Source organism: Vigna angularis, chromosome 11, assembly GCF_016808095.1.
Source record: "Vigna angularis cultivar LongXiaoDou No.4 chromosome 11, ASM1680809v1, whole genome shotgun sequence".
Taxonomy (NCBI): domain Eukaryota; kingdom Viridiplantae; phylum Streptophyta; class Magnoliopsida; order Fabales; family Fabaceae; genus Vigna; species Vigna angularis.
The window spans coordinates 1271577-1294327 of record NC_068980.1 but is presented as its reverse complement, the minus strand read 5'-3'; the positions used below and the strand labels follow the sequence as shown (position 1 = coordinate 1294327).

Here is a 22751-nt window from a genome sequence, read left to right as displayed (position 1 = left end):
TTTTATTAAATTTGCATTAACATTTATATATTAAATCATTCTATCTAAAATACTAAATATTCAAATTAATTTTATTTTTTTAAGTAAAGGGATTTGATATATAAATTTTGTAAGGTCCTGGAAACTATAAGGGCTATTAGGTCTTATTTTCTGAGGCAGTCAGGCCCAAAGGGCCAAGAGTACCATGACCTTAGAATGGGTTCCTTCATTTTCCAACTCTGAGCTCATTTTCCAGTTCTCTTTCTCTCTCTAAACTCAGTTTTCTCTAAACCAGCTCTGCCATCTCTCTACCTTCACTCACAGTTGAACCGTTGCATTTTGGTTTAGGTGGTGTCCTTTCGCTCACGGAGCTGAGAGCTTCCTACCCATCCGATTAGATTTCCATTTTGACGGGTAAGTTGGTTTCTACTCTCCTCTTGGACTTAGGGCATGCAGCTTTACTGTTGCATGCAACTGGTAGTACTCCTTTTTGGTTCTCTGTCTGTTCTAGCTCTAAGAGCTGTGTTGTCCCCACTTCAGTGGATTGTAGGGTCTTGTGGGGTGCTGGCTGTGTAGCTATCAAAGCCTTGCTATTATTGTGAGTTGTACTGTACTGTAACCACAAGGTAAGGGGAGCTAGACATTCTTTGATTTTATTGTATGGTGTGCATGTGTGATGAAATCTGTAATATTCTGCTGTTTGGATTATATGTTAAGTTTTAAGTGTATGAAATGGTACGTATTGTTCATATGTTATGAAACTGTGTTGTGATGTTTGGAATTGATTTGGATGTGTTTGGAATGGTTATAATTGATCAATTGGAAGTGAGTGAAGTGTGAAGTTTGTATAACCTTGTTTGGATAGGAAATTTGGAGCTTATATAGTTCTTAGGTCACTTTGAGAGGAAGTGTGATAGTGAATTTGAGAGTTAAGGGTCTAGGGCTCTTGTAGTCTGTTGGGACAATATAGGGAGGTTATTTGTGACTTGTTAGAGTCATCAAACTGATCAAAACAAGTGCAAAATGGTTGAATCGAATTTGGGTCCCTAAGTGGTGGAAATTGGTGTTTTAGAGTTGAATTTGAGTTGTAATTACTTTAGAATGGTAGTAGGAAGGTTTTAGATCATCTAGACAAGTTTAATTAAGTATAAAATATAAATTAGAGGTGTTAGAAGTTGGGAAAAATGATTAGAAATGGTAAGGGGTGTGCGAGTTGCATAATTTAGCAAAAGTTACGTTCTGCAGATTATGCAGACTCGCTAAGCGAATGTTTTCGCATAGCGAGTCCTCGTAGAGGGGTGCTCTCTGTTTGATCATTCGCACAGTGAGTTGGTGTGCTGTGCGAATGGCTAGAGAGGGTTGCTCTCTGTTTGGTGATTCGCATAGCAAATCCGAGCGCCGTGCGACTGGGGGTTGCCTGAGAAAAGGCTAAATTAATTCGAATAGCGAATTTGGGGCGCTATGCGAGGGTTTAGGGTGTGATAATTTGTATTAGAATTTTTAGTTTAGCATAGCGCACAAACTTGGTGCGCTATGCGAATTTTAGCTGTCCCCTTGTCAGGAAAATTCGCCCAACACATCAAGGGTGGTGCGCTATGAGAATTTTAGCTGAAAAACACTCCCTCCGTCAGGAAAATTCGCTCAACGCACCAAGGGTGGTGCGCTGTGCGAATTTTTGCTGTCTTGCCTTGCATTTTGGTGCGCTGTGCGACCTGGTTCAGTGAGTTTCACATTTTTCCTCATCTGTTTGAGCTGTTTGATGTTGTTTGACTGCCAGGATGTATGTATGTCTATATAATTGATTTGGGTGGCTTGATTTTGCAACATGATTGAGGGTATGTTGTATTGTGTGTGAATTATAGTTTGAAAGTATATATGAAACAAAGTTGTGATTGGCGTAAGTGCAACAAGTATGGTTAATGGACGTAATTCCATGGATCTCAAAGGGAGGTCACATGGTGGTGCCCTATAATGTTGGACGTAATTCCATGATCTTCAAGGAGAAGATTCATGGTGGTGACCTTAATGTTTAGAATGATTTGCATGGTAGCTCAGTATTGGGGGTTTTCCTGACGCTCCAATGGTCTTTCATTCTCAAGTAGAGAGGATTGATCCATGTGGTGAGGAGTAGCAGGAGGTCCTAGTCTTGGGTGCTTCCAGTATGACCCAAGGTGAGTGATAACGGACTAACCTCGTGAGTGTGGTAGGGTGAAACCCATTGGCAATGACTTTGCAAAGCAGTAGAGGCCACCACGAGTGCATAACCCGCCATAACTCGGCAATCATTCTAGTCCGGACGAGTCAAGTTTAAGTGTAACAAGTCAAGTTTGTATGGTCTAGTATCTGTATTTAACTGTCTATTGTGTATGATTGCTATAACATGACTTTTATATTTAGCTCACCCTTGCTTGTGTGTTTGTGTTTGCTTGGGTATGCTTTCTTTTGCAATGATCATCCATTTGGATGTGAGCAGAGGCGGATGAGGTGCCTCTGGAGCAGGCTTTGGAGGAAAACGATGTCGCTGCTTAGTCTCCTTAGGGTTCTATTATTGTTTTTTTTTTTGTATTGGAATTACTATTCAGTTGTTATGAATCCACCTGTGATTCCTACCCTTTTGAAATACTCCATTTGCTTAAGTTTTAAATTTTGCCTCGTTTTGGGATGACTGTCAGCTTAACTTTATTTACAGTCACTCTAACTGTTCTCTCTTATTTAAATGTGGACTTACTATGTTATATGTTCATATATAATCTGGGATGTTACAAATTTTAATGAAAATATAATGTGAATATAATATAAATGAACTAATTGAATCATTTTACAAAATTATAAAACTAAATTAAATCAAATCAAAATTATAAATATAATTGAATTTTTTATAAGAATTAAAGAAACAAAATAGAATTTTAGGCAATTTGAAATAATTATAAATTAGTTTAATAATTATGTTATTAAAATTTGTATACTATTCTTCAATAAAAATATTTTTTCCATGGTGTAAATTTTAAAATAATTAATGTAAATATATTTTCGGGGGCGTAAATTTTAAAATAATTAATAATATTCGTCCACATGGTATGTGATTTCTTGTTATACAAATAAACACATTTATCCTCTCTCCCTCTCTCTCACTGAGCTTGATCTCCTTAGGCTCGTCGAATTCGGTTTCTGATTTCCGAAGATTGATCTCGGTAGAGGCTAGTGCACTCTCCAATCTGTAAAAATGGTGAGCTTCCTCTCTTATCTGCTCCTTCGCAAACGCTTCTGCATTCTTAACAACCTTAGATCTGGACCGAATTACCTTCGATTGCATGCTTTATCTTTCCGCCCTTTGCTCTTTCAATGTCGAATGTTTTTCTGCCTGTTACTTAAAATTCAAGCCTCGCAATTCGCTTTCCTAACTTTTGCTATTTCAATTTCAATGTGATCTACTGTGGAACCGTGCACTGACCCGTGTGTTTTGTTTATTTGTTTGTTTTCTCTCTTGTTAATTGCACTTGCAGCCTCTCAGACTCGAAATCAAGGTAATTCTGTTTGTATTCTGAATCATTTGTTTTTGGTTTCCGGTAGATTTTTATTTTATTTTATTTCGTTGCCTAAGAGATTACATTTCTTGGAAAATAAGGGGAGTGTGAATGATTAACTTTCTGGCTATTTAGTCTAACTTGTTATTGTAATATTTGATCAGCGAAAGCTTGCGCAAAGATCAGAAAGCTTGCGCAAAGATCAGAAAGAGTAAAACGTGTGGATCTACATCCAACAGAACCATGGTAATACCTCTTATTCTGCTGTTGTTTTGTTTCTGAATTTAATTTATGATGCCGGGAAACTTTATTATTGAGAATATATGTAGTTCGCGGGGATTTAGTCATCAGTTGTGACGTTTGTCATCCAAGGTTGGTCTCATTTAATTAATTACCTGAAGCAACCTTGTCAATGCAGGATTATGGCGAGTTTATACTCTGGAACTGTCTGTATTTGGAACTTCCAATCTCAGGTGTGCAATTATTTATGTATATTGTCAGTAATGAGTTTTTTTTTTTTTTTCTAACTAAGAAATGTATGGTTGATATGTATATCTTGACACTTGGTCTTCTTTTGTTTCTTCTTAGACCGAATTTGAAAAAGTGGATTTTAGAAATAAAAGAGGTGAAAATAATGTTGTTTGAATTAAAAGAAAAAGTTAAGAAATGAAAGAATTTAAAATGATAATTTATGATAGTTAGGAAAGGACGTGATAGTTTTGATAAAAAAATATATTTGAATCGATAAAACTAAATGATTAATTTAAAAGTGATTTAAAATAAAATGTAATATGTGTAAATTATTATTATTATTATTATATTATATACTTATTATCTTTATATTAATAATAATAATAAATATTGTTATTATTTTAATTATTATTATACTGTTGTTATATTATTATAATTATTATTGTTATTTTATAATTATTTAAAATTATTATTATTGTTATAATTAGATTTATGAAAGCATAACTATCATAAGAATAAGAATCTGATACAATACAAAATTATTTGAAATTAATAATTCTTTTAAAAAGATTGAAACTAAACAAAGCAACAAACTCATACTGCACGACGCAGCCATGGATTTCGACGTCCCGAAGAAAATGTTGACGAGCACACATTTTTTCGACCTGAATCCGCCACTTTTCGACCTCATTCTTCAAGTCCCGTCACAATCTGGCTTTTCTCTCTCTCTAATGTGACCCAACTGCTATATAGAATCAGTTCCCTAGTCCTAGGGTCGATTCGATTCCTAAATTACAGAATCCGTTTCCAGTCCAAGAACTGATTCTTTTACAGAACTGAGAATTGGTTCTCGTCAGCATAGTCAAATTGAAAAAAAAAAAAACATATACATTTCAGTAAATCTATGTATTTTTTCTCGAATCTTCTCACTTTTGTGTGGATTCATCTTTCATCCTATCCCTCAAATCCTCTCCTTCAAAGTACAAATCACTTAAAAGAAACACACACATCAATTACTCGTCCTTCCATTCCAATTGACAGTGAATCAGTATAAACAAACGCCTCATTAGTCAGACATGGGTGTTTGTCGATTGATTTACAAACAAGCCATTTTGCATGTTGCATATATCTAATGAGCTAGTGATTCAAACAGGGGGGACCTATTCTATCCAATTTTTCTGGTTTCTCGTAGACTTTTTTTATTATTTCATTGCCTATTGATCTGAGTGTGTGCCATACACAGCAATAGCATATAAAAAATACATTTTTTTCACGTCCGTGAAGTCACCAGCGATCCCATCCAATCCAGTCCCCTGACCCACTGCACCAACAAAACAAGCACAGAGCACTACTTGTTTTCTTTTCTCAATACGTGCACGTGAAACCTCAATAATTTGTCATGCACAACCCAAGTGGGGTCTCAAACCCTCAAAGCCAGAACTTCCTCTTTTGTTCTCTTCTCAATGCAAAATCCATCATACTCACAATCTCGCTCTACTAAGCATTTACATCACTGTCACTGTTCCTCTTCATCTTCCGTTCCCTTGCACTGCATCACAATGGCGGAGTCAACGTCCATGTCCCCATACCTCCTCTTCCTTCTTTCTCTTTCCCTCATCATGCCAAATGGCACTCACTCTTACGACAACAACACCTTTAACCTGCAAAAGTTGCAGAAAAAACAGCAAAGTGTTGCCCCGGGATGCCTCCTTCCCGAATCAAGTGAGTTTTTTTTTGTAGTAAAAAGCAAGCTGCTACACCAACCCATCTTTCCACCCTATTTTTTGAACCTTTTTTTTTCTATTACACTTTCAAATCTCTTTACTTTTATCAGATCTTTCTTTCTTTATACTGTTAAGAATCTAAAATCCCTTGAAAGAAATTATTCATTTGTGTTTTTTCTTCATGACAAAGTCACCAAGTATAGATTAGCCCATTAATAACTATGTCCATGCTGTATGTTATGTTTTTTAGACTGCATTACTTTACAGTGTCTACGAGTAAGTTGTGTGCTTTAAATTACAACCCTTTTGGTTCTTAACTCAGATAAAACTCCTTATATAATCTGAATTCTCAGGAAAGGAAAAAGGTGCTATTATACTGGAAATGAAGGACAGGGGTCAGTGGTCAGGGAATAAAGATAATTGGCTTGAGAAACAGTTGGAATTGGATATTGTCCACGTTCGTTCAATTCAAAATCATATTAGAAAAAAGGCCTCTGGCCATATAGAAGATTCCTCGGAAACCCAAGTTCCATTAACTTCTGGTGTAAAATTCCAAACTCTAAACTACATTGTGAGTGTGGGATTAGGAAGCCAGAACATGACAATGATAGTTGACACTGGAAGCGACTTAACATGGGTCCAATGCGAGCCTTGCCGGTCATGTTACAATCAGAAAGAACCTCTATTCAAATCTTCTAACTCCCCTTCCTTTCAATCAATTCTGTGCAATTCAACAATCTGCCAGTCTCTTCAATCGGGTACAGGAAATTCAGGAGCATGCGACAGTAATCCGTCAACTTGTGACTATGTGGTTAACTATGGTGATGGGTCATACACCAGAGGTGAACTGGGGGTTGAGAAGCTGAGTTTTGGAGGTATTTCAGTGAGTAATTTTGTGTTTGGTTGTGGAAGAAACAACAAAGGTCTATTTGGAGGAGCCTCAGGTATTATGGGGTTGGGAAGAAGTGACCTTTCAATGATCTCCCAAACTAATGCTACATTTGGAGGAGTTTTTTCTTACTGCTTACCTTCAATTCAAGCTGGAGCTTCTGGGTCATTGGTTATGGGTAATCAGAGTGAAGTTTTTAAAAATGTTACTCCAATTGCCTACACGAGGATGGTTCCTAATCTACAGTTATCCACCTTTTACATATTGAACCTCACTGGCATAGATGTTGGAGGCGTGGCTCTGCAAAATTTAAGTTTTGGCAATGGTGGGGTGATACTTGATTCCGGGACAGTGATCTCAAGACTGCCTCCATCTGTGTACAATGCTGTGAAGGCAAAGTTCTTGGAAGAGTTTTCTGGTTTCCCTTCAGCACCGGGGTTTTCAATTTTGGATACCTGCTTTAATCTCACTGGGTATAAGGAAGTGAACATACCTACCATCAACATGCATTTTGAGGGCAATGCTGAACTGAATGTGGATGTGACTGGCATATTCTATTTGGTTAAAGAGGATGCTTCGCGGGTGTGTTTGGCCCTTGCTAGTCTTTCAGATGAGTATGAAATGGGAATCATTGGAAACTATCAGCAGAGGAATCAAAGGGTCATTTACGATGCCAAACTCTCTAAGGTGGGATTTGCTGCAGAACCTTGCAGCTTCACTTGAATACATATAATGTCATATACTATAATTATTCATGCAACATCTGCCACAAACATCTTCTTCCACTTACATATAACTAAATGTTCCTTTTCCAAGATAAGAGTCTCTCTCCATTGGATAGTAAATTGACTCCTGTTAGCTTCTAAATGTTGTACTTTGTATTGAAATAATATAGGCAACTGAGACTGCATATTTAGCATCAGTTCATTAACCTAGTTGGAAATAATCTACCGCATTCGTCAGAACAGCTGTGACAACTTTAACAATAAAACACAACAGTACCATAATCACAGCAATAACGAGATAAATAAAGGTTGTCCTACAATTGAGAAGAATATACTATAGAAAAGGTATTATTAGAGGAGAAAGATCATTGAAAATAATCAAGTCTAATTTAGAAACATATAATGTTTAGAGATTTTGACTTAAAAATAATATATATTCTTGAATTAGAACGTACTCGTGTTTATATAAATTTAAAAAATATATTTAATTTAATATTTATAAATTAATTAAGAATAAAAAATTTGAAGAATGATTATAATAAATAACATAATTTAAATATATTATAATTATGGTAACAGAAAAATTATTATAATGAAATATTGTAATTATGGTTGTTTTTTTATAAAATTAATTTTGATAAATCTATATTTATTTGGTTAAAATAATTTGTGTAACAATTTATTTTTTGTGTAATTAACAAAAAGCTCGTAACAAATACTAAATAAAGTCACCATATTACAATAATAAATAAATTATAGAAATTAAAAGCAAAAAGGTTATTACCGGGAAATAGTTACGCCTTTAAAACCATCATTCTATTACTAAAGTTTGAAACAATTATGAATTAGTTTAGTAATTATGTTAGAAAAAAATTGTATACTCATCAATAAAAGTATATTTTTGGTGGCATAAATTTTAAATTAATTAATGAAAACGTGTGTGTGTATATATATATATATACATATATATATATATATATATTATAATAACATAATGATTTATAAATTGACCCCAGAGCACAATTTTACATAGTCAATTTATGATCAGTAAAGTATTGAATCCTTAAAGTATTGATAATAATTTTGATTATCAATAAAAAAATTCACACCAAAAATAATTATAGTGAACGCCATATACAATTCACTTCGTAACCATAATTATTGCCATTAATCTAGAAAAAAGTTATTATTTTATATTGAAAAATAATTATTTCTACAATCATTAATAGAAATTTAATTTATTACACAATTATAATAGAAATTTGTCTATTTCAACTAATTAAAATTTCATTTAAAACCGTTACGGAAAATATTTTAGAAATAAAATCTATAAAATTAAGTGAATAGAAATTCGCCATACAAAAAACAAATACCCTTTTCAGATCGATGCCAGTATTTGTTTTTCAACCAATTTTCTTTAAAAGTAAAATTCAGTATAACACATTAAGCCTCTCCAATAATAATTTAACGAATTAAACCGAATTAAACCAATATGCCGAAAGTTATCCATAAAATAAAATATGAAAAAAAGCTTATAAAATAAAAATTATTTGATATAGAAAAGTGGGTCCCAAGAACCACGTGGCAAGCATGTCATTGCCACGATGTCACCATTCCACGCTTGTTTCCGCACTACCATGAAGCATACGGTGTCACAAGGCACAGGGTAGTATCGATCCAGTGGCATTTTCGTAATCTCGTTTAACTGCATAACACCGCTCTCCTTCTTTGGTTCGTTCATCCTCATGGTATTTACACCGTGCTTTCTTACATTACAAATAAACACATTTCTCTCTCTCTTTTTCTCTCTCTCTCTCACTGAGCTCGATCTCCTTGGGCTGGTCGAATTCGGTTTCTGATCTCCGAAGATTGATCTCGGTAGAGGCTAGTGCACTGTCCAATCTGCAAAAATGGTGAGCTTCCTCTCTGATCTGCTCCTTCGCAAAGGCTTCTGCATTCTTAACAACCTTAGATCTGGACCGAATTACCTTCGATTCAATGCTTTATCTTCTCGCCATTCTCTCTTTCAGTGTCGAATGCTTTTCTACCTGTTACTTAAAATTCGAGCGTCGCAATTCGCTTTCGTAGCTCTTGCTATTTCAATTTCAATGTGATCTACTCTGGACCGTGCACTGACTCATGTTTTTTGTTGTTTGTTTGTTTTTTCTCTTGTTAATTGCACTTGCAGCCTCTCAGACTCGAAATCAAGGTAATTCTGTTTGTATTCTGAATCAATGTATATTTGTTTTTGGTTTCCTGTGGATTTTTTTTTATTTCATTGCCTACGAGATTAGATTTCTTGGAAACTAAGCGTAGTGTGAATGATTGACTTTCTGGATGCTTAGTCTAACTTGTTATTGTAATATTTGATCAGCGAAAGCTTGCGCAAAGATCAGAAAGAGTAAAATGTGTGGATCTACATCCAACAGAACCATGGTAATGCCTCTTATTCTGCTGTTGTTTTGTTTCTGAATTTAATTTATGATGTGAGGAATCTTTATTATTGGGAATATATGTAGTTCGCGGGGATTTAGTCACTAGTAGTGATGTTTGTCATCCAAGGTTGGTCTCATTCAATTAATTACCTGAAGCAACCTTGTCAATGCAGGATTCTGGCGAGTTTATACTCTGGAACTGTCTGTATCTGGAACTACCAATCTCAGGTATGCAATTCTTTATGTATATTGTCATGAAAGAGTTTGTTTTTTTTTTCCTAACTGAGAAATGTAATGGTTGATATGTCTATCTTGGCACTTTGATAAACTCGGGGTGTTTATCGATTGATCTACGAACAAGCCACCTTTTGCATTGTGCCAATATATAATGAGCCACTAATTCAAATAGAGGGGGACCTATTCTATCAATGGTTCCTTCAAAATTTTCAAGTATCTATATTATATGATTGATTGAACATAATACTGTATGATGTAGTGACTCATTACATGGAGAAAATATTGAACGAATAAATGGTGCTCTTTAAGTGATTTTGTCTTGAAGCATGGTTAGAAAATGTTATAGTATTTTGTACTTTAAAATGAATAGAAACTGGGACTTGTGTGAAATTTACATACTGGTCAATATTTGATGAGTATACTGTGTGCTTTTTTAATCCATATCACACCCTTTTGAAGTTTCAAAAGTACGACCAGTAAGTAGTCTTATTTACCAGATCCCAGAGTCTGTGTTTGGAATACATTTAGATAAAATTATGTGCTTCTGAATATTTTGGATGCCTTTATAAGGCTTTCTGTTGAGCTGTGACTTAAGCACGTTTTCATAGATTGATAAAATTTGAATAACTGTAGATATTATGATCATCGTTTGGCATTTGCTTTGCTTTTAAAACTTCATATTATGCAAGCTTGATTTTTGCAGTTTCTAGTGTATCAGGTTAGGATTTGTAGTCTTGCTTTTCTATGACGGGTCTTGGTCTTGGTTGTTTGTTTATAATATCATAGCTTGTGACACATTCCTTGTATCTTCGTAGATTGTTAATAAGGGATGTTAGTTTCTCAGTTTCCTGTTTTATATTTAAATTCTTCACAAAACTGCTGCTTTAAACGGGTTGTTGTTAATTTCAATGGACATTTGCTTCTGTTATTAACATAATTTTATTTATTATATTTCAGACCATGGCCAAATCTTTTGAGGTTACTGAGTTACCAGGTAAATGAAGTTATGAATCTTATTTAGTCCATTTGTTTGTATAACTAGCTCTTGATGCATTTTCTAAAAACCACTAGAGCTCTTATGCAACATGATTTTGCAGTTAGATCAGCCAAGTTTATTGCACGCAGACAATGGGTTGTTGCCGGAGCCGATGATATGTTTATTCGTGTATATAATTATAACACGATGGATAAGGTCAAAGTATTTGAAGCACATACTGATTACATTAGGTGTGTGGCAGTTCATCCCACCCTTCCTTATGTGCTTTCATCATCTGATGATATGCTCATAAAACTCTGGGATTGGGAAAAAGGCTGGGTCTGTACCCAAATATTTGAAGGCCATTCTCATTATGTCATGCAAGTCACATTTAATCCCAAAGACACAAACACCTTTGCCAGTGCATCTCTTGATCGGACCATAAAGGTATATTTATGTTGTTTCCTTCTGTGCCAAAAAAATAAATAGATCTATGATCCTATGATATAATGCATCAACACAACTGTTTTCTTCTTTTTCAGATTTGGAATCTTGGCTCACCTGACCCTAATTTTACATTGGATGCGCATCAGAAAGGAGTAAATTGTGTTGATTATTTTACAGGTGGTGACAAACCATATCTAATCACTGGTTCTGATGATCACACTGCCAAGGTTTTGTTTTAATATTTGTTTGCTTCTTTGATTTATCTGTTTATGCAATTATATACATACATATATGCATATAACATATGAAGAGGAATAACAGTTGAAACTTACGAAACAGGTATGGGATTATCAGACCAAAGGTTGTGTCCAGACCCTAGATGGTCACACACACAATGTATCTGCTGTATGCTTCCATCCTGAACTTCCTATAATCATTACTGGTTCTGAAGATGGTACAGTACGCATATGGCACTCCACAACTTATAGGTAAAGTGGAATGCACAGATTACTGAGTTATGAGGTTTAACATTATGCTTATTGCATTTGTCACTTTCCTCTAGATTTTTTTTCTTCAATCGTCATCACTTGTGTTGGAAATTGGATTATTTGTTTATGGTTGACTTTTGACCTTAGAGAATAAAACTTATATGGGTCTGCTCTTTTTGTTTATTCTGTTTGTATAGGCACATAAAAAGAGTGGAAAGGTTTATTTTGGTGACTATAATGTCTAGATTTGATTTAAAATTATGATAGCACATATTGAGATTGATAAGACATATTTATTTCTCCATTTTTCTATTTAATTTCAGGTGTCTGTTTTTAAGCTGTTGCTATATTTATTGGAAGTATATTTTCAAAATTTGTTTTATGGTTTGATCTGCTTGCAGGCTGGAAAACACATTGAACTATGGCCTTGAAAGAGTCTGGGCTATTGGATACTTGAAGGGTTCACGTCGGTGAGCATTTTTGTGGATAATTTTTTTGCAATTTCCTAATAAATTTTTTATGCCCTTGAACAGTGTGAGTGGGAGATTGTTGTGGCAAATTGAGCCTGTATTATGAAGTTTTCTTGCCTTTACTCTTTTTTCATAACCAAAATTATTGGGTGCGTTCAAACAGAGTTGTGATTGGCTATGATGAAGGAACAATTATGGTCAAACTTGGTCGAGAGGTACCTGTGGCTAGCATGGACAACAGCGGCAAAATTATTTGGGCTAAGCATAATGAAATTCAGACTGTCAATATCAAAAGTGTAGGAGCAGATGTTGAGGTGTGAGCTCTATAATAAAATTTTGGCTGATTAATTTGCTAGCATGAACTGTCAAGTTCTCTTTATTTTTAGTGACATGTGCAAGTACTATGCTTCTTAGATTGCTGACGGAGAAAGGTTACCTTTAGCTGTTAAGGAGTTGGGCACATGTGATCTCTATCCCCAAGTGAGTTAATATGCTTTTTATATTTTGTTTCATTTTGTTGCCTGGTTTTTCTATTTTTAATTACAACTTTTCTATTTTTAATTATTTTTGCTCTAATGCAAAATTTGGCAAATTCAGAAAGTAGCATTTGTCCATGATTTAGCAAATTAGACATTTTGGTACATTTACATTGACCTCATCATCGGCATTTTCTCATGTTTCATGAATCATGAAACATCATGTTACATAAATTTCTTAAGTTTCTATTTTCTTTGTATTAAAAAAGATTGAGTTTACATATAAGATTAAATTCCATCCCCGTTTAGATCTTGTTTATATACCACTATGTAGCGGCAGGCGTTGAGATGCAAAATTTAGGCTTGTTTGCTTGAGTGCTTACATAATTGATTTAGTTACAGGTAAGCTTGAACTGAAGTACTATATGTTTTAAACTTAAATTTGAGATAAAGTGGGACTTAATTTTCTCAACTCAATACAAAAGGTACATTTTTTCACTTTTAGTTAAACATGCTTTTAGAAACAAAATCACAGTTGATAAAAAAATAATAAACATGTCCTTTTGAGTCAAAATCATCTCTGGGATGCTCAAGTGGAAGTTGAAAGGTTCCTAATGCATTCCATAACCTAAACATGTAGTAATAGCAGGGATCTTGTGTTGTTAAACTTAGGCATCTATGTAATATAGAAAACCAGTCACTAGTTTCGAACTATCTTTTGTAGTTTCTAATCTATATTCATAGATGTTAGTTTTAATAGAATAGTTCTTATTTCTGGTTCAATCATATCATCATCAGCAATGTTTTATGGGTGGTTGGTTGCTGATTGTTGATTTAATTTTTTCTGCAGAATTTAAAGCACAATCCAAATGGGAGGTTTGTTGTTGTATGTGGAGATGGTGAGTATATTATATACACTGCATTGGCTTGGAGAAATAGGTCATTTGGTTCAGCACTGGAATTTGTTTGGTCTTTTGAGGGAGAATATGCTGTCAGAGAAAGTACATCAAAGATTAAAATCTTTAGCAAAAATTTCCAGGTATGTACTTCATTAAAAACTTTATAATATTGTGCTTTGTGTAATGAAAGTTGTGATGAGAACTGTTAGAATAATTTATATATCTTCTAAGCAACTTTGTAAAAGCTGTTTTTTTGTTGTATCTGTCTATCATCTAGAATCCTAGGAGTGCACTTTATTCTGTTTCTTATTTTCTTTCTTTGTTCTTTTGTTGCAAGATTTACATCTCTGTGTGTGTGCTCTACCTGTTATTGTTTGACGAGGAAAACATTGTTTGCTGTCTTTTGTTGCTGGCTACGGTCTTTCTCTCCAGCATGCACCAGATCTAGAACATCTCTGAGTGACACATAACCCAACTGATCATAGGGGCAAATCCCACCTTACACCACTTATTTGCGCCAAGGCATGGGTTCCATGTGCTGCCTTTCGGTCACTAGAGCTACCTCATTCCACCTCAGTGGTTTCACCAGCCTTCTTTAGTCCCTGTTTTAATCCTCTTTCTGTCCTTCCTCTACTAGTTGAAGCATTGACCTTCTTGAACACCTTCTGGGTTTCCATTTGTACCCTTTCCTCCAAAAGTCTCTTTTGGACCTGCTCATTCTTTTTCTCAATTACCTCAAAAAGTTTAATGGAAAATTTTCCTAACTTGGTATGCATTTTGTTGGCCAAGATTTCCATAATCACTTGGAAAAGGATAGTAGTGAAATATCATTAGAAAAATGTTGAACAATGGAAGAAGCTACAGTTTCAACTTTGCACTTTGTTTTGACTGTTGTGAAACCCAATATTTTGGGAACCCTTAGAATTCAAAATGTGTGAATTTTTTTTGAAGACTCAGTATTTTTTCAAATAGCGTTCAACGGCTTTATGCCGACATCTCATAAAGAAACAAATCATGACATAACATCTTGCATTGCTGAAGTTCAATATGTTATGGTGGAGTTAAAGATTTTCTTAGAAAGTTATTCACTAGAATAAATTAAGAAGTTGAACAAATTTTGATCATATTTGAGATCAAATCTTAACTGCTCAAGTTCCACCAGTGAAGAGAGCTTAACATCACGACTTCTTCGTTTCCCAACCCTTATAAGCATAAATCTTCATGAATCCTATGCTATTGTATGTACTCATGAAAGGAGAGATTGTGGCTTAGAAGAGAGTTTGGTAGGTGAGGATCTCCTTAATGCTCCTATTGTTACGAAATGGGTAATGCTCAAGAGAAGTACTTCTCTAGGCACGGTTTTCTGTTTTTTCTTTATAAGGCAGCCAATGTCTCCAAATATGAAATGGTTGAACCAAAACTTTCTGATGAAGAATATTTAAATATTTGAGGTTAAAACCCATCAGTCTAGCTCAACCTTCTACGAATCCCAATTTTCAACAACTTGTCTATCACAATCCGTGGAAAACCAAAGTTTATGGGTAGCCAATAGAAGTACTTTTGATCATATTTTTGGTAAGACTTCCTTAGTCTTTTCCATTTCTTCTAAATTTCCTCACTTTACAACCTTCGGCAATGGATCTAAGGTTGTTTCTTCTTCCATACAATCCAACAAGTCTTACCTATATTCTAGTAGTTGAACTTTGTTGGTATCTCCTGCACGTGACACCTTAAATCAAACCAATACACAAAGATGCTCTCCTACTCCAACTCCATCAAAATCATTATCGCCTACTCATGTAAGACACAAGTGATTGGTCCAATGTTGCATGTTGGTTCCTTTTCATCAAGTCCTACACCATCATCAATACCATGACTCTGGACAATGAAGATTTTGGTTGACGTATTGCTTTTCAGAAATGTATTCGTTTCTTCATCCTATTTACAATTTTCTAAGCTATCATTGATTTGGCGTTCCTACTTTTTCATTTATCTCATTTGTGGCATCTATTACAACTCATAAAAATATGAACGAAGCATTTAATCATCCTAGATGTGATAAACGGTGATTGTTAGATTCAGTCTCTTGATCATAGTAGTAGTACATAGGAATTAGTTCCTCTTCCACATGGTAATAAAACAATTTTGATGTTGATGGACTTACTCCATTAAAGTTGGGTTAAATTTTGAAGTTGATAATCATAAAACTAGATTGGTGGCGAAAGGTGTTTGATCAAGCATGTACCATTATGTTAAAAGTTAGCTTTTCACTTAGTGGTAAGAGCTCGATTCAAGAATTGGAATCAAGGCTATGATCACGAGTTTGATTCTTAGTGGCACAATTGTTAATGTGGAGATTGTTGTAGGTTATATCAATTGTTTTGTGACTTAGGCTAGGTAAGTCAAAATCAAAGAGTTTTATTCCTAGTAGGACAATTGTTGAGGGGTAGATTGTTGCAGGTGGCATGGCATCAATTATCCTGTGACAAAGGTCATCTGAGTTAAGTCACAATGAAATTGTGGTGTTTAGGATGCGATGCTCTTGAGTAGAAATAGTTGTACTTTGACTATCAGTTGTAGCTTTTGACTTAACAGTAAGTGCTTGATCCAACAAAAAGGTATACTCAGATTATGATGAAACTTTTTCTCATGTGACAAATGACTATTGTCTGCCTCTTCTTTGGCATGACAATTATTCACCGTTGGCTTCTTCTTCAATTGGATATTAATAAAAAAATTCTTCATAGTGATTTGTAAAGGAAGAAATCCTTTTGGAGCAACTTGTTGGATTTGTTGCTCAAGGGAACTCTAGGTTGCTTTCAAAGTTTTGTCGGTCTCAAGCAATGTCCACACGTTTCGCTTGGAAAATTTGGTCACATTGTTCACAGCTTTGAACTAAATGCAATGAAGGATATCATTCAGGTTTTTAGTGTCATACCTCTCTTGGAGAATGTATTTACTTGATTGTGTATGTTGATGACATAGTCATTATAAAGAATGATGATGCTAAAATATCTCAACTAAAGAAGCATTTATGCAATCGCTTTTAGACTTAAGATCTTGGATGTCTCATATTTTTTGGGCATCAAAGTAACTCAATCAAAGAAAGGTATCATACTTTCTCCAATAAAATATGACGTATATATCTTAAAAGTAACTTGCATGATTGATTGTAGGCTCATGAATATCCTATGTATCTAAATAAAAAATTAATGGCAGAACTGATTGAATCTTTCAGACCTAGAGAGATACTCAAAACAAGAATTTAGAAGCAGTCCCTAAGTATTGCAGTATCTCTATCCTTTCTTTCTATTCTTGTTCTGTTTTCCATAGTTGTATTGTATGGATTAGTTCCTGGAGTTATATTAGTTACAGTGGTCATATTCCAAATATTTAATAAAGTTACTTTTATTACCAATCAGTTTATGACAAGGAGTGTCTAATTAAACTATGTGAGCTATTAATTTTCCTCAAAATAAATATATCAGCACTAGAGTTTGATAAATTTGCTTCAAAGTGAACATCAGGACTTCTATTTTTCATCTTCATTTATTGAATTGCCTTGATCATCACTTTAGGAAGTTCACTAAAATTTAATCCTCATTGTTTTATAGTGATCTCCAAATTGAAATAAAGTTGCTCTAGGGAATACTAAGTTGGAATTCAAACAATGGGTATTTCAGGAAAAGAGGAGTGTCCGACCAACATTTTCAGCTGAAAGAATATTTGGTGGCGCTTTATTGGCAATGTGCTCCAACGACTTCATCTGCTTTTATGATTGGGCTGAATGCAGGTTGATATATCGCATTGATGTCAATGTGAAAGTAAGTACTTTGGTTAGGTGATAGATATTTATATGCTCCTTTCATTCTTATTCCATTTTAAATTTAATTTTGTTAATTTTCTTGTGTCAGAACCTCTACTGGGCTGACAGTGGTGATCTAGTGACGATTGCTAGTGATACATCATTCTACATTCTGAAGTACAATGTGAGGATTCTCATGAACTTCATTTTTTTCTTATATTGTTTCCTTGCTATGAAGCCTGTTTTGCCCCCTACAATTTTGATGACTGATATTTGTCAGATCTTCACTGGTAGTGCTATTTACACATTTTGACTTGCATTATTGCAGCGTGATGTTGTTATGTCACATTTAGACAGTGGAAAACCGGTAGACGAGGAAGGTGTTGAAGATGCTTTTGAACTCTTACATGAAATGAATGAGCGTGTTAGGACAGGCATCTGGGTTGGGGATTGCTTTATCTACAACAATTCCTCTTGGAGACTTAACTACTGCGTTGGTGGTGAGGTATTAACTCTTTTTCCATATAGAGTTCTAGTTTAAATAAAGAAGTGCTTGCATTCCTTTTTAATTGAATTACAAGCATAATCTGACACCTCTTGATGCATAATGTTATGTATTTAGGTTACTACAATGTTTCATTTAGATCGCCCTATGTACTTGTTGGGATATCTTGCAAATCAAAGTCGTGTTTATTTGATTGACAAAGAGTTTAAGTAAGTAATACTTCTGTTTTGATTCTTCAAAGTTTTAAATTGAAATAATCTGACTATTTTTCTGTTTATCAATTGTTTTCTCAGTGTTATGGGATACACACTGCTTTTAAGCTTGATTGAGTACAAGACACTTGTGATGCGTGGTGATTTGGAAAGGGCCAATGAAATTCTACCATCAATCCCTAAAGAGCATCATAACAGGTAAAAATCACTTTGTGTTATTACAAGAGAATGATTAATGTTTTTTGAACGATTAGAAATATGTTTGGTACGGTTAGCGATTATAAATACTTTTGGTAACAGTTATGCTTTATAAAGTTATGTGTATAATGTATTGCATGTTACATTCCCTCTATACTTTTTTCTTGTCAAAGAAAAGTGTTGTATGATCCCATAGAGTTTCAACCTGCTGTAAAACATAATTGCATCTTTTATAGCTGATTTGGGAGTCTTTTGACACTTAATAGTTTTGTAAGAATAATTATTAAATTTAATTGGGACTTTGTAACATCATTTTACTTCTCCCCATCCATCTTTGCTTGTAATATTGCGCTTTTATTGTATTAAACAATCAGTGCATAATATTTACAGATAAGTGTTACGTTACATGTTTATTTACCTGTTACACTGATTTCTAATTGTGTTCTATTGCCCTTTAGTTCAAACTTCAGAGTGTCTTCATATTTGAAATTTGGTACTTAGTGCTAATGTATTACTTGCATCATGATTGAGATACTTGGTTTTATGACAGTGTGGCTCACTTTCTGGAATCACGAGGGATGATAGAAGATGCTCTTGAAGTAGCCACTGACCCTGACTACAGATTTGATCTAGCGATACGTCTTGGAAAACTAGATGTTGCAAAGGTATGTTCATGTAATAAGTATAGGAGGAGATATTGCTAAATTCATCTAATTTCTCTTCTTGAGTTTGATTTGACTATTCATCCTCTTTTTGTTGCAGAGTATTGCAATAGAATTACAGAGCGAGTCTAAATGGAAACAGTTGGGAGAATTAGCTATGTCTACTGGAAAGGTGCTCTCTGTGATTTGAATCTTCAAGTGTATTTATTTTTATGATATTTAAAGCTTGATTGCACTTTTAAATATTCATAACCAAATGTATTAAAGATTGCCATGATGATGTGCTACTGAATTTGACCACGTGCACATGATGTATATAGACCTAATTGAAACTTTTGTCATGCAAGAGACTATAGATTTTAGTTGTGGGCATATTAGGATTTGCTTCATTGTAAGTTAGAAGTTATGGTCATGTGCTTTGTGTTGTAGATGCTGATTCTAGTGTATAATTAAGACGTTAAATGTTGTCTTTTTCTTGTCAGAATAAATAATAAATTCTAGAAATTGGGGGAACATGCATATTGCTTCTTGTTGCAAAGGTCTCTTGTTCCATTGTAGCTCAGTGCTCACTGCATGTTCCATTCTTGCAGTTAGAAATGGCTGAGGAATGTTTGCAACATGCAATGGATTTGAGTGGTTTGTTACTCCTATATTCTTCTCTAGGAGATGCTGAAGGAATATCGAAACTTGCATCTCTTGCTAAGGAACAAGGGAAAAACAATGTTGCATTCCTATGCTTATTTATGTTGGGTAAATTAGAAGACTGCCTTCAACTATTGGTAGAAAGGTATTCTTCTAAACTTGTGCTCTTTTCCTTTCTAACATTAGTGGCAGGGAAGGTTGATTAGACTTTAGTTACATATATAGCTAAGGTGTGCCTTTTGCAGCAATCGAATTCCAGAGGCAGCTTTAATGGCTAGATCTTATCTTCCGAGCAAGGCGTCAGAGATAGTGGCAATTTGGAGAAAAGATCTCAATAAGGTAATTTTTTATTCAGGCAGATGATCTTTTCTTAGGTTGGAACTTCCTGATTACTTCGACTATGATATTATGGGAGGGAATCTGAATCCTCTACAGCCCTAAAAAAGAACTGCACCTTCTGCTGTGGAAAATATAAGAATATTCAACTGTATTTGGTTTTAATATTTTATCATAAAAATCTATTTTCAAGAGCTAAATATCTTCTGATATTAATCCATTATTGTCAGAAGAAATGAACATTCTCTTCGGTTGCCTTGGTTGGCTTGTCTTGTCATGTCGATAAGTTGCTTGTGGATATATTTTGTTACAGGTTAATCCAAAGGCTGCTGAATCATTGGCTGATCCTGAAGAATATCCAAATTTGTTTGAAGACTGGCAAGTTGCACTTGGTGTTGAATCTAAAGCTGCGGAAACAAGGTCAGGGCACAGAATGCTTACTTTCTTGCATCTTATCGTGAAGCATTGGTAGTTAGTAGATTAGCATTTTTGTGCAAAACATATTCTCCATGAAATGTTTACTTTTTGTTAAAGTTTTCTTTTTTATGTTAGGAATGTGTACCCTCCTGCAGACCAGTACGTCAACCATGCTGACAAATCACACATTACCCTTGTTGAAGCTTTCAGAAACATGCAGATTGAAGAAGAGGAACATCTAGATAATGGGGTATGTTATTTTGTTTTATGCCTACATAAATAATAACCTCAATTCATTGTTAGTTGTGGTGTTAGACTGTTGGCTTATTTTGTTGTCCTTTTGTAGTTGACTGAAGAAAATGGAGAAGAGCACTACACAGAGGAACAAATTGGAGAGGAAGGAAGCCAAGAGGAGGCAGTTGTAGTGGATGCAGATTCTACAGATGGTGCAGTACTCGTTAATGGTAACGAGGCTGAAGAAGACTGGGGTACGAATAATGAAGGAGCCCCGTCAGCCTAAAAGCAATTGGTTGGGGTGGTGTGAAAATCGAAATTTTGTCTCTGGTGATTAATTGTTTCTGAAGTGCCATTTCTAACTACAGTTTGACGACTACCTGTTTTTACTATAACTACTACTACCTGGGTCCTAACATTCTTAACTGCAATTAGGCTGTATATTTGAGAATGAGGGAGGAATAAAATACATCCATTGTCAATACTGAATCATTGACTAAATATTATGACTATTGCTTACTAGAAATGAGGGCCCTGTAAATATAAACGTTACAGATACTGACTTTATGAATTCATCCTTGACCAACCATTTATTTGTTGTGTTTACTTACGAAACTTTATTATTAGATTGTGTACTATTACAGTATTACTGAAAACGATGTGAAAGACAATAAAGTTGTTTCTTTTAGAAAAAAATAGTAATTTCTTATCCTCACTTATCTATTCATTTTTGTTGGCAGTGCTTGCCCCACATCACTAGGTCTCATCAAGACAGTCTGTTCCAGCTTCTGGGATATTTATCTGAGGTTAGGATCATATTTCTCCATTGCAATGGTCACGACTCTGCATTTGCAGAAAATGTGAAAATCAGTAGGCTTAGTCAATTTACCAATAAGAATATTTGTTTTAGCATATCCTGCTGTATATTATTGAATGATAGTTTTTGGTTATTATCATGAAATTATTACCACTCAACAGACTGTTTTTGGATTTAATAACTATTCCTTCATTCTATTTGGATGCTTGCATTTTGAGTAATGTTGCTGAAGGTAGACCTGCTCGTTGTTGTGTGCATCTGCCAGTATTGCATGCTTTGTTGGATGATTGTGCATTACATAAACTTAATGTATTCTACTTTAATATGTCGGTTTCATGTTATTTAATTTAAAATGCAGGTCTCCTCAAGGTGACATAAAGAGGTTTTCTGGTCTGGTAGTTTGTTTCCTGGTGTTGCGGTTTTGTAGTGCCCTGAATTTTGTCATTTTGCACGTGGTACAAACAATATTCCATAGGGTCAGTTAGAATTTGCTAGATATATAGCACATTCTTTGGAGGCTTTTACCTCAATATACTCATATCATTGTGAATGTAGAAAAAACGGAACTAGAGATGAGTGACTGCTTAAATTTTAGATAGTTTTTATTTTGAAAAAAAAAATCATGTCCGTGATTAAACATTTTATTTTTTATGGATTGTAAACATGCATGGTTAATAGAGAAAATAATGATTCCCCCTAGTTCTTCAACTTGCTGTTACCAACCAGTATTTCTTGAGTCTCTGCATTATTCCCGATCGTGTACTTTTGAATCATGAACCAAGATTGATAGTTCGAAGTTCATCGTCTGAGTAAATGAAGATTGCACTATTTACAGTGTATTAAAAGGGTGAAATACCCGTCCTTCCTAAAAATAGAACAACTCACCAAAATAAGTAAATTGTTTTGTTTTTTGAAAATTTAATTGGCAAAAACTTTAGTTCTGAATTTGGGAAAATAAATGGAAGTTAAACACTATTTAATTCAATAAAATGGGGTTCAATGGGTTTTAAATGCAATCATTTATACTATTTACAATTTTTTTTTCTAACTTTATATAAGAAATACTAAATTTGCTTTTGTCCTAATTATAAAAAGCATAAATTTACTTATAGATGTATCTTATAGTTTAGGGGTGAAAATGAGTTTATAAATGTCAGAAGGGATTTCATTTTATGATTTAAAA

The 22751-nt window shown here is 34.4% G+C and overlaps 2 protein-coding genes across 6 annotated transcripts; both read left to right on the top strand.

Annotated features, from left to right (window-relative positions):
* The first annotated feature begins 62 nt into the window (after positions 1 to 62).
* Positions 63 to 7509, top strand: LOC108333865 (aspartyl protease family protein At5g10770). Of its 3 annotated transcripts, XM_017569329.2 has the most exons (7): positions 63 to 393; positions 520 to 605; positions 3130 to 3205; positions 3483 to 3503; positions 3668 to 3749; positions 3922 to 3976; positions 6052 to 7509. In XM_017569329.2, the coding sequence occupies exons 5-7, from the start codon at positions 3747 to 3749 to the stop codon at positions 7308 to 7310; spliced, it is 1317 nt and encodes a 438-aa protein (XP_017424818.1). In that variant the 5' UTR covers positions 63 to 393; positions 520 to 605; positions 3130 to 3205; positions 3483 to 3503; positions 3668 to 3746; the 3' UTR covers positions 7311 to 7509. The 3 variants fall into 3 exon arrangements, with proteins under 3 accessions (XP_017424818.1, XP_017424819.1, XP_017424817.2); XM_017569330.2 differs by lacking the exons at positions 63 to 393; positions 520 to 605 and having other exon boundaries at positions 2984 to 3205; XM_017569328.2 differs by lacking the exons at positions 63 to 393; positions 520 to 605; positions 3130 to 3205; ... (1 more) ...; positions 3668 to 3749; positions 3922 to 3976 and adding an exon at positions 4528 to 5696.
* A 1546-nt stretch (positions 7510 to 9055) lies between these two features.
* Positions 9056 to 22276, top strand: LOC108333864 (coatomer subunit beta'-2). Of its 3 annotated transcripts, none has more exons than XR_008246037.1 (26): positions 9056 to 9225; positions 9501 to 9521; positions 9687 to 9748; positions 9921 to 9975; positions 10942 to 10978; positions 11082 to 11407; positions 11503 to 11634; positions 11762 to 11895; positions 12297 to 12365; positions 12529 to 12679; positions 12780 to 12845; positions 13692 to 13880; positions 17424 to 17564; positions 17655 to 17729; positions 17874 to 18050; positions 18168 to 18259; positions 18344 to 18460; positions 19011 to 19125; positions 19223 to 19294; positions 19713 to 19909; positions 20010 to 20103; positions 20414 to 20520; positions 20653 to 20767; positions 20864 to 21081; positions 21492 to 21557; positions 21927 to 22276. XR_008246037.1 is itself a non-coding variant. In XM_017569327.1 (26 exons), exons 1-25 carry the CDS (start codon positions 9223 to 9225, stop codon positions 21509 to 21511), a joined length of 2724 nt encoding a protein of 907 aa, XP_017424816.1. In that variant the 5' UTR covers positions 9056 to 9222; the 3' UTR covers positions 21512 to 21557; positions 21927 to 22276. The 3 variants fall into 3 exon arrangements, 1 of the variants encoding a protein (XP_017424816.1); XR_001832620.1 differs by having other exon boundaries at positions 11747 to 11895; XM_017569327.1 differs by having other exon boundaries at positions 11747 to 11895; positions 20864 to 21005.
* The last annotated feature ends 475 nt before the right edge of the window (positions 22277 to 22751 follow it).

Coding starts and splice junctions, on each gene's coding strand:
- LOC108333864 (XM_017569327.1), top strand. Junction 9,976..10,941: donor TCTGGAACTACCAATCTCAG/GTATGCAATTCT, acceptor ATTATATTTCAG/ACCATGGCCAAATCTTTTGA. Junction 12,846..13,691: donor CATGTGATCTCTATCCCCAA/GTGAGTTAATAT, acceptor TTTTTTCTGCAG/AATTTAAAGCACAATCCAAA.
- LOC108333865 (XM_017569328.2), top strand. CDS start 5,438: ATGCAAAATCCATCATACTCACAATCTCGCTCTACTAAGCATTTACAT. Junction 5,697..6,051: donor ATGCCTCCTTCCCGAATCAA/GTGAGTTTTTTT, acceptor CTGAATTCTCAG/GAAAGGAAAAAGGTGCTATT.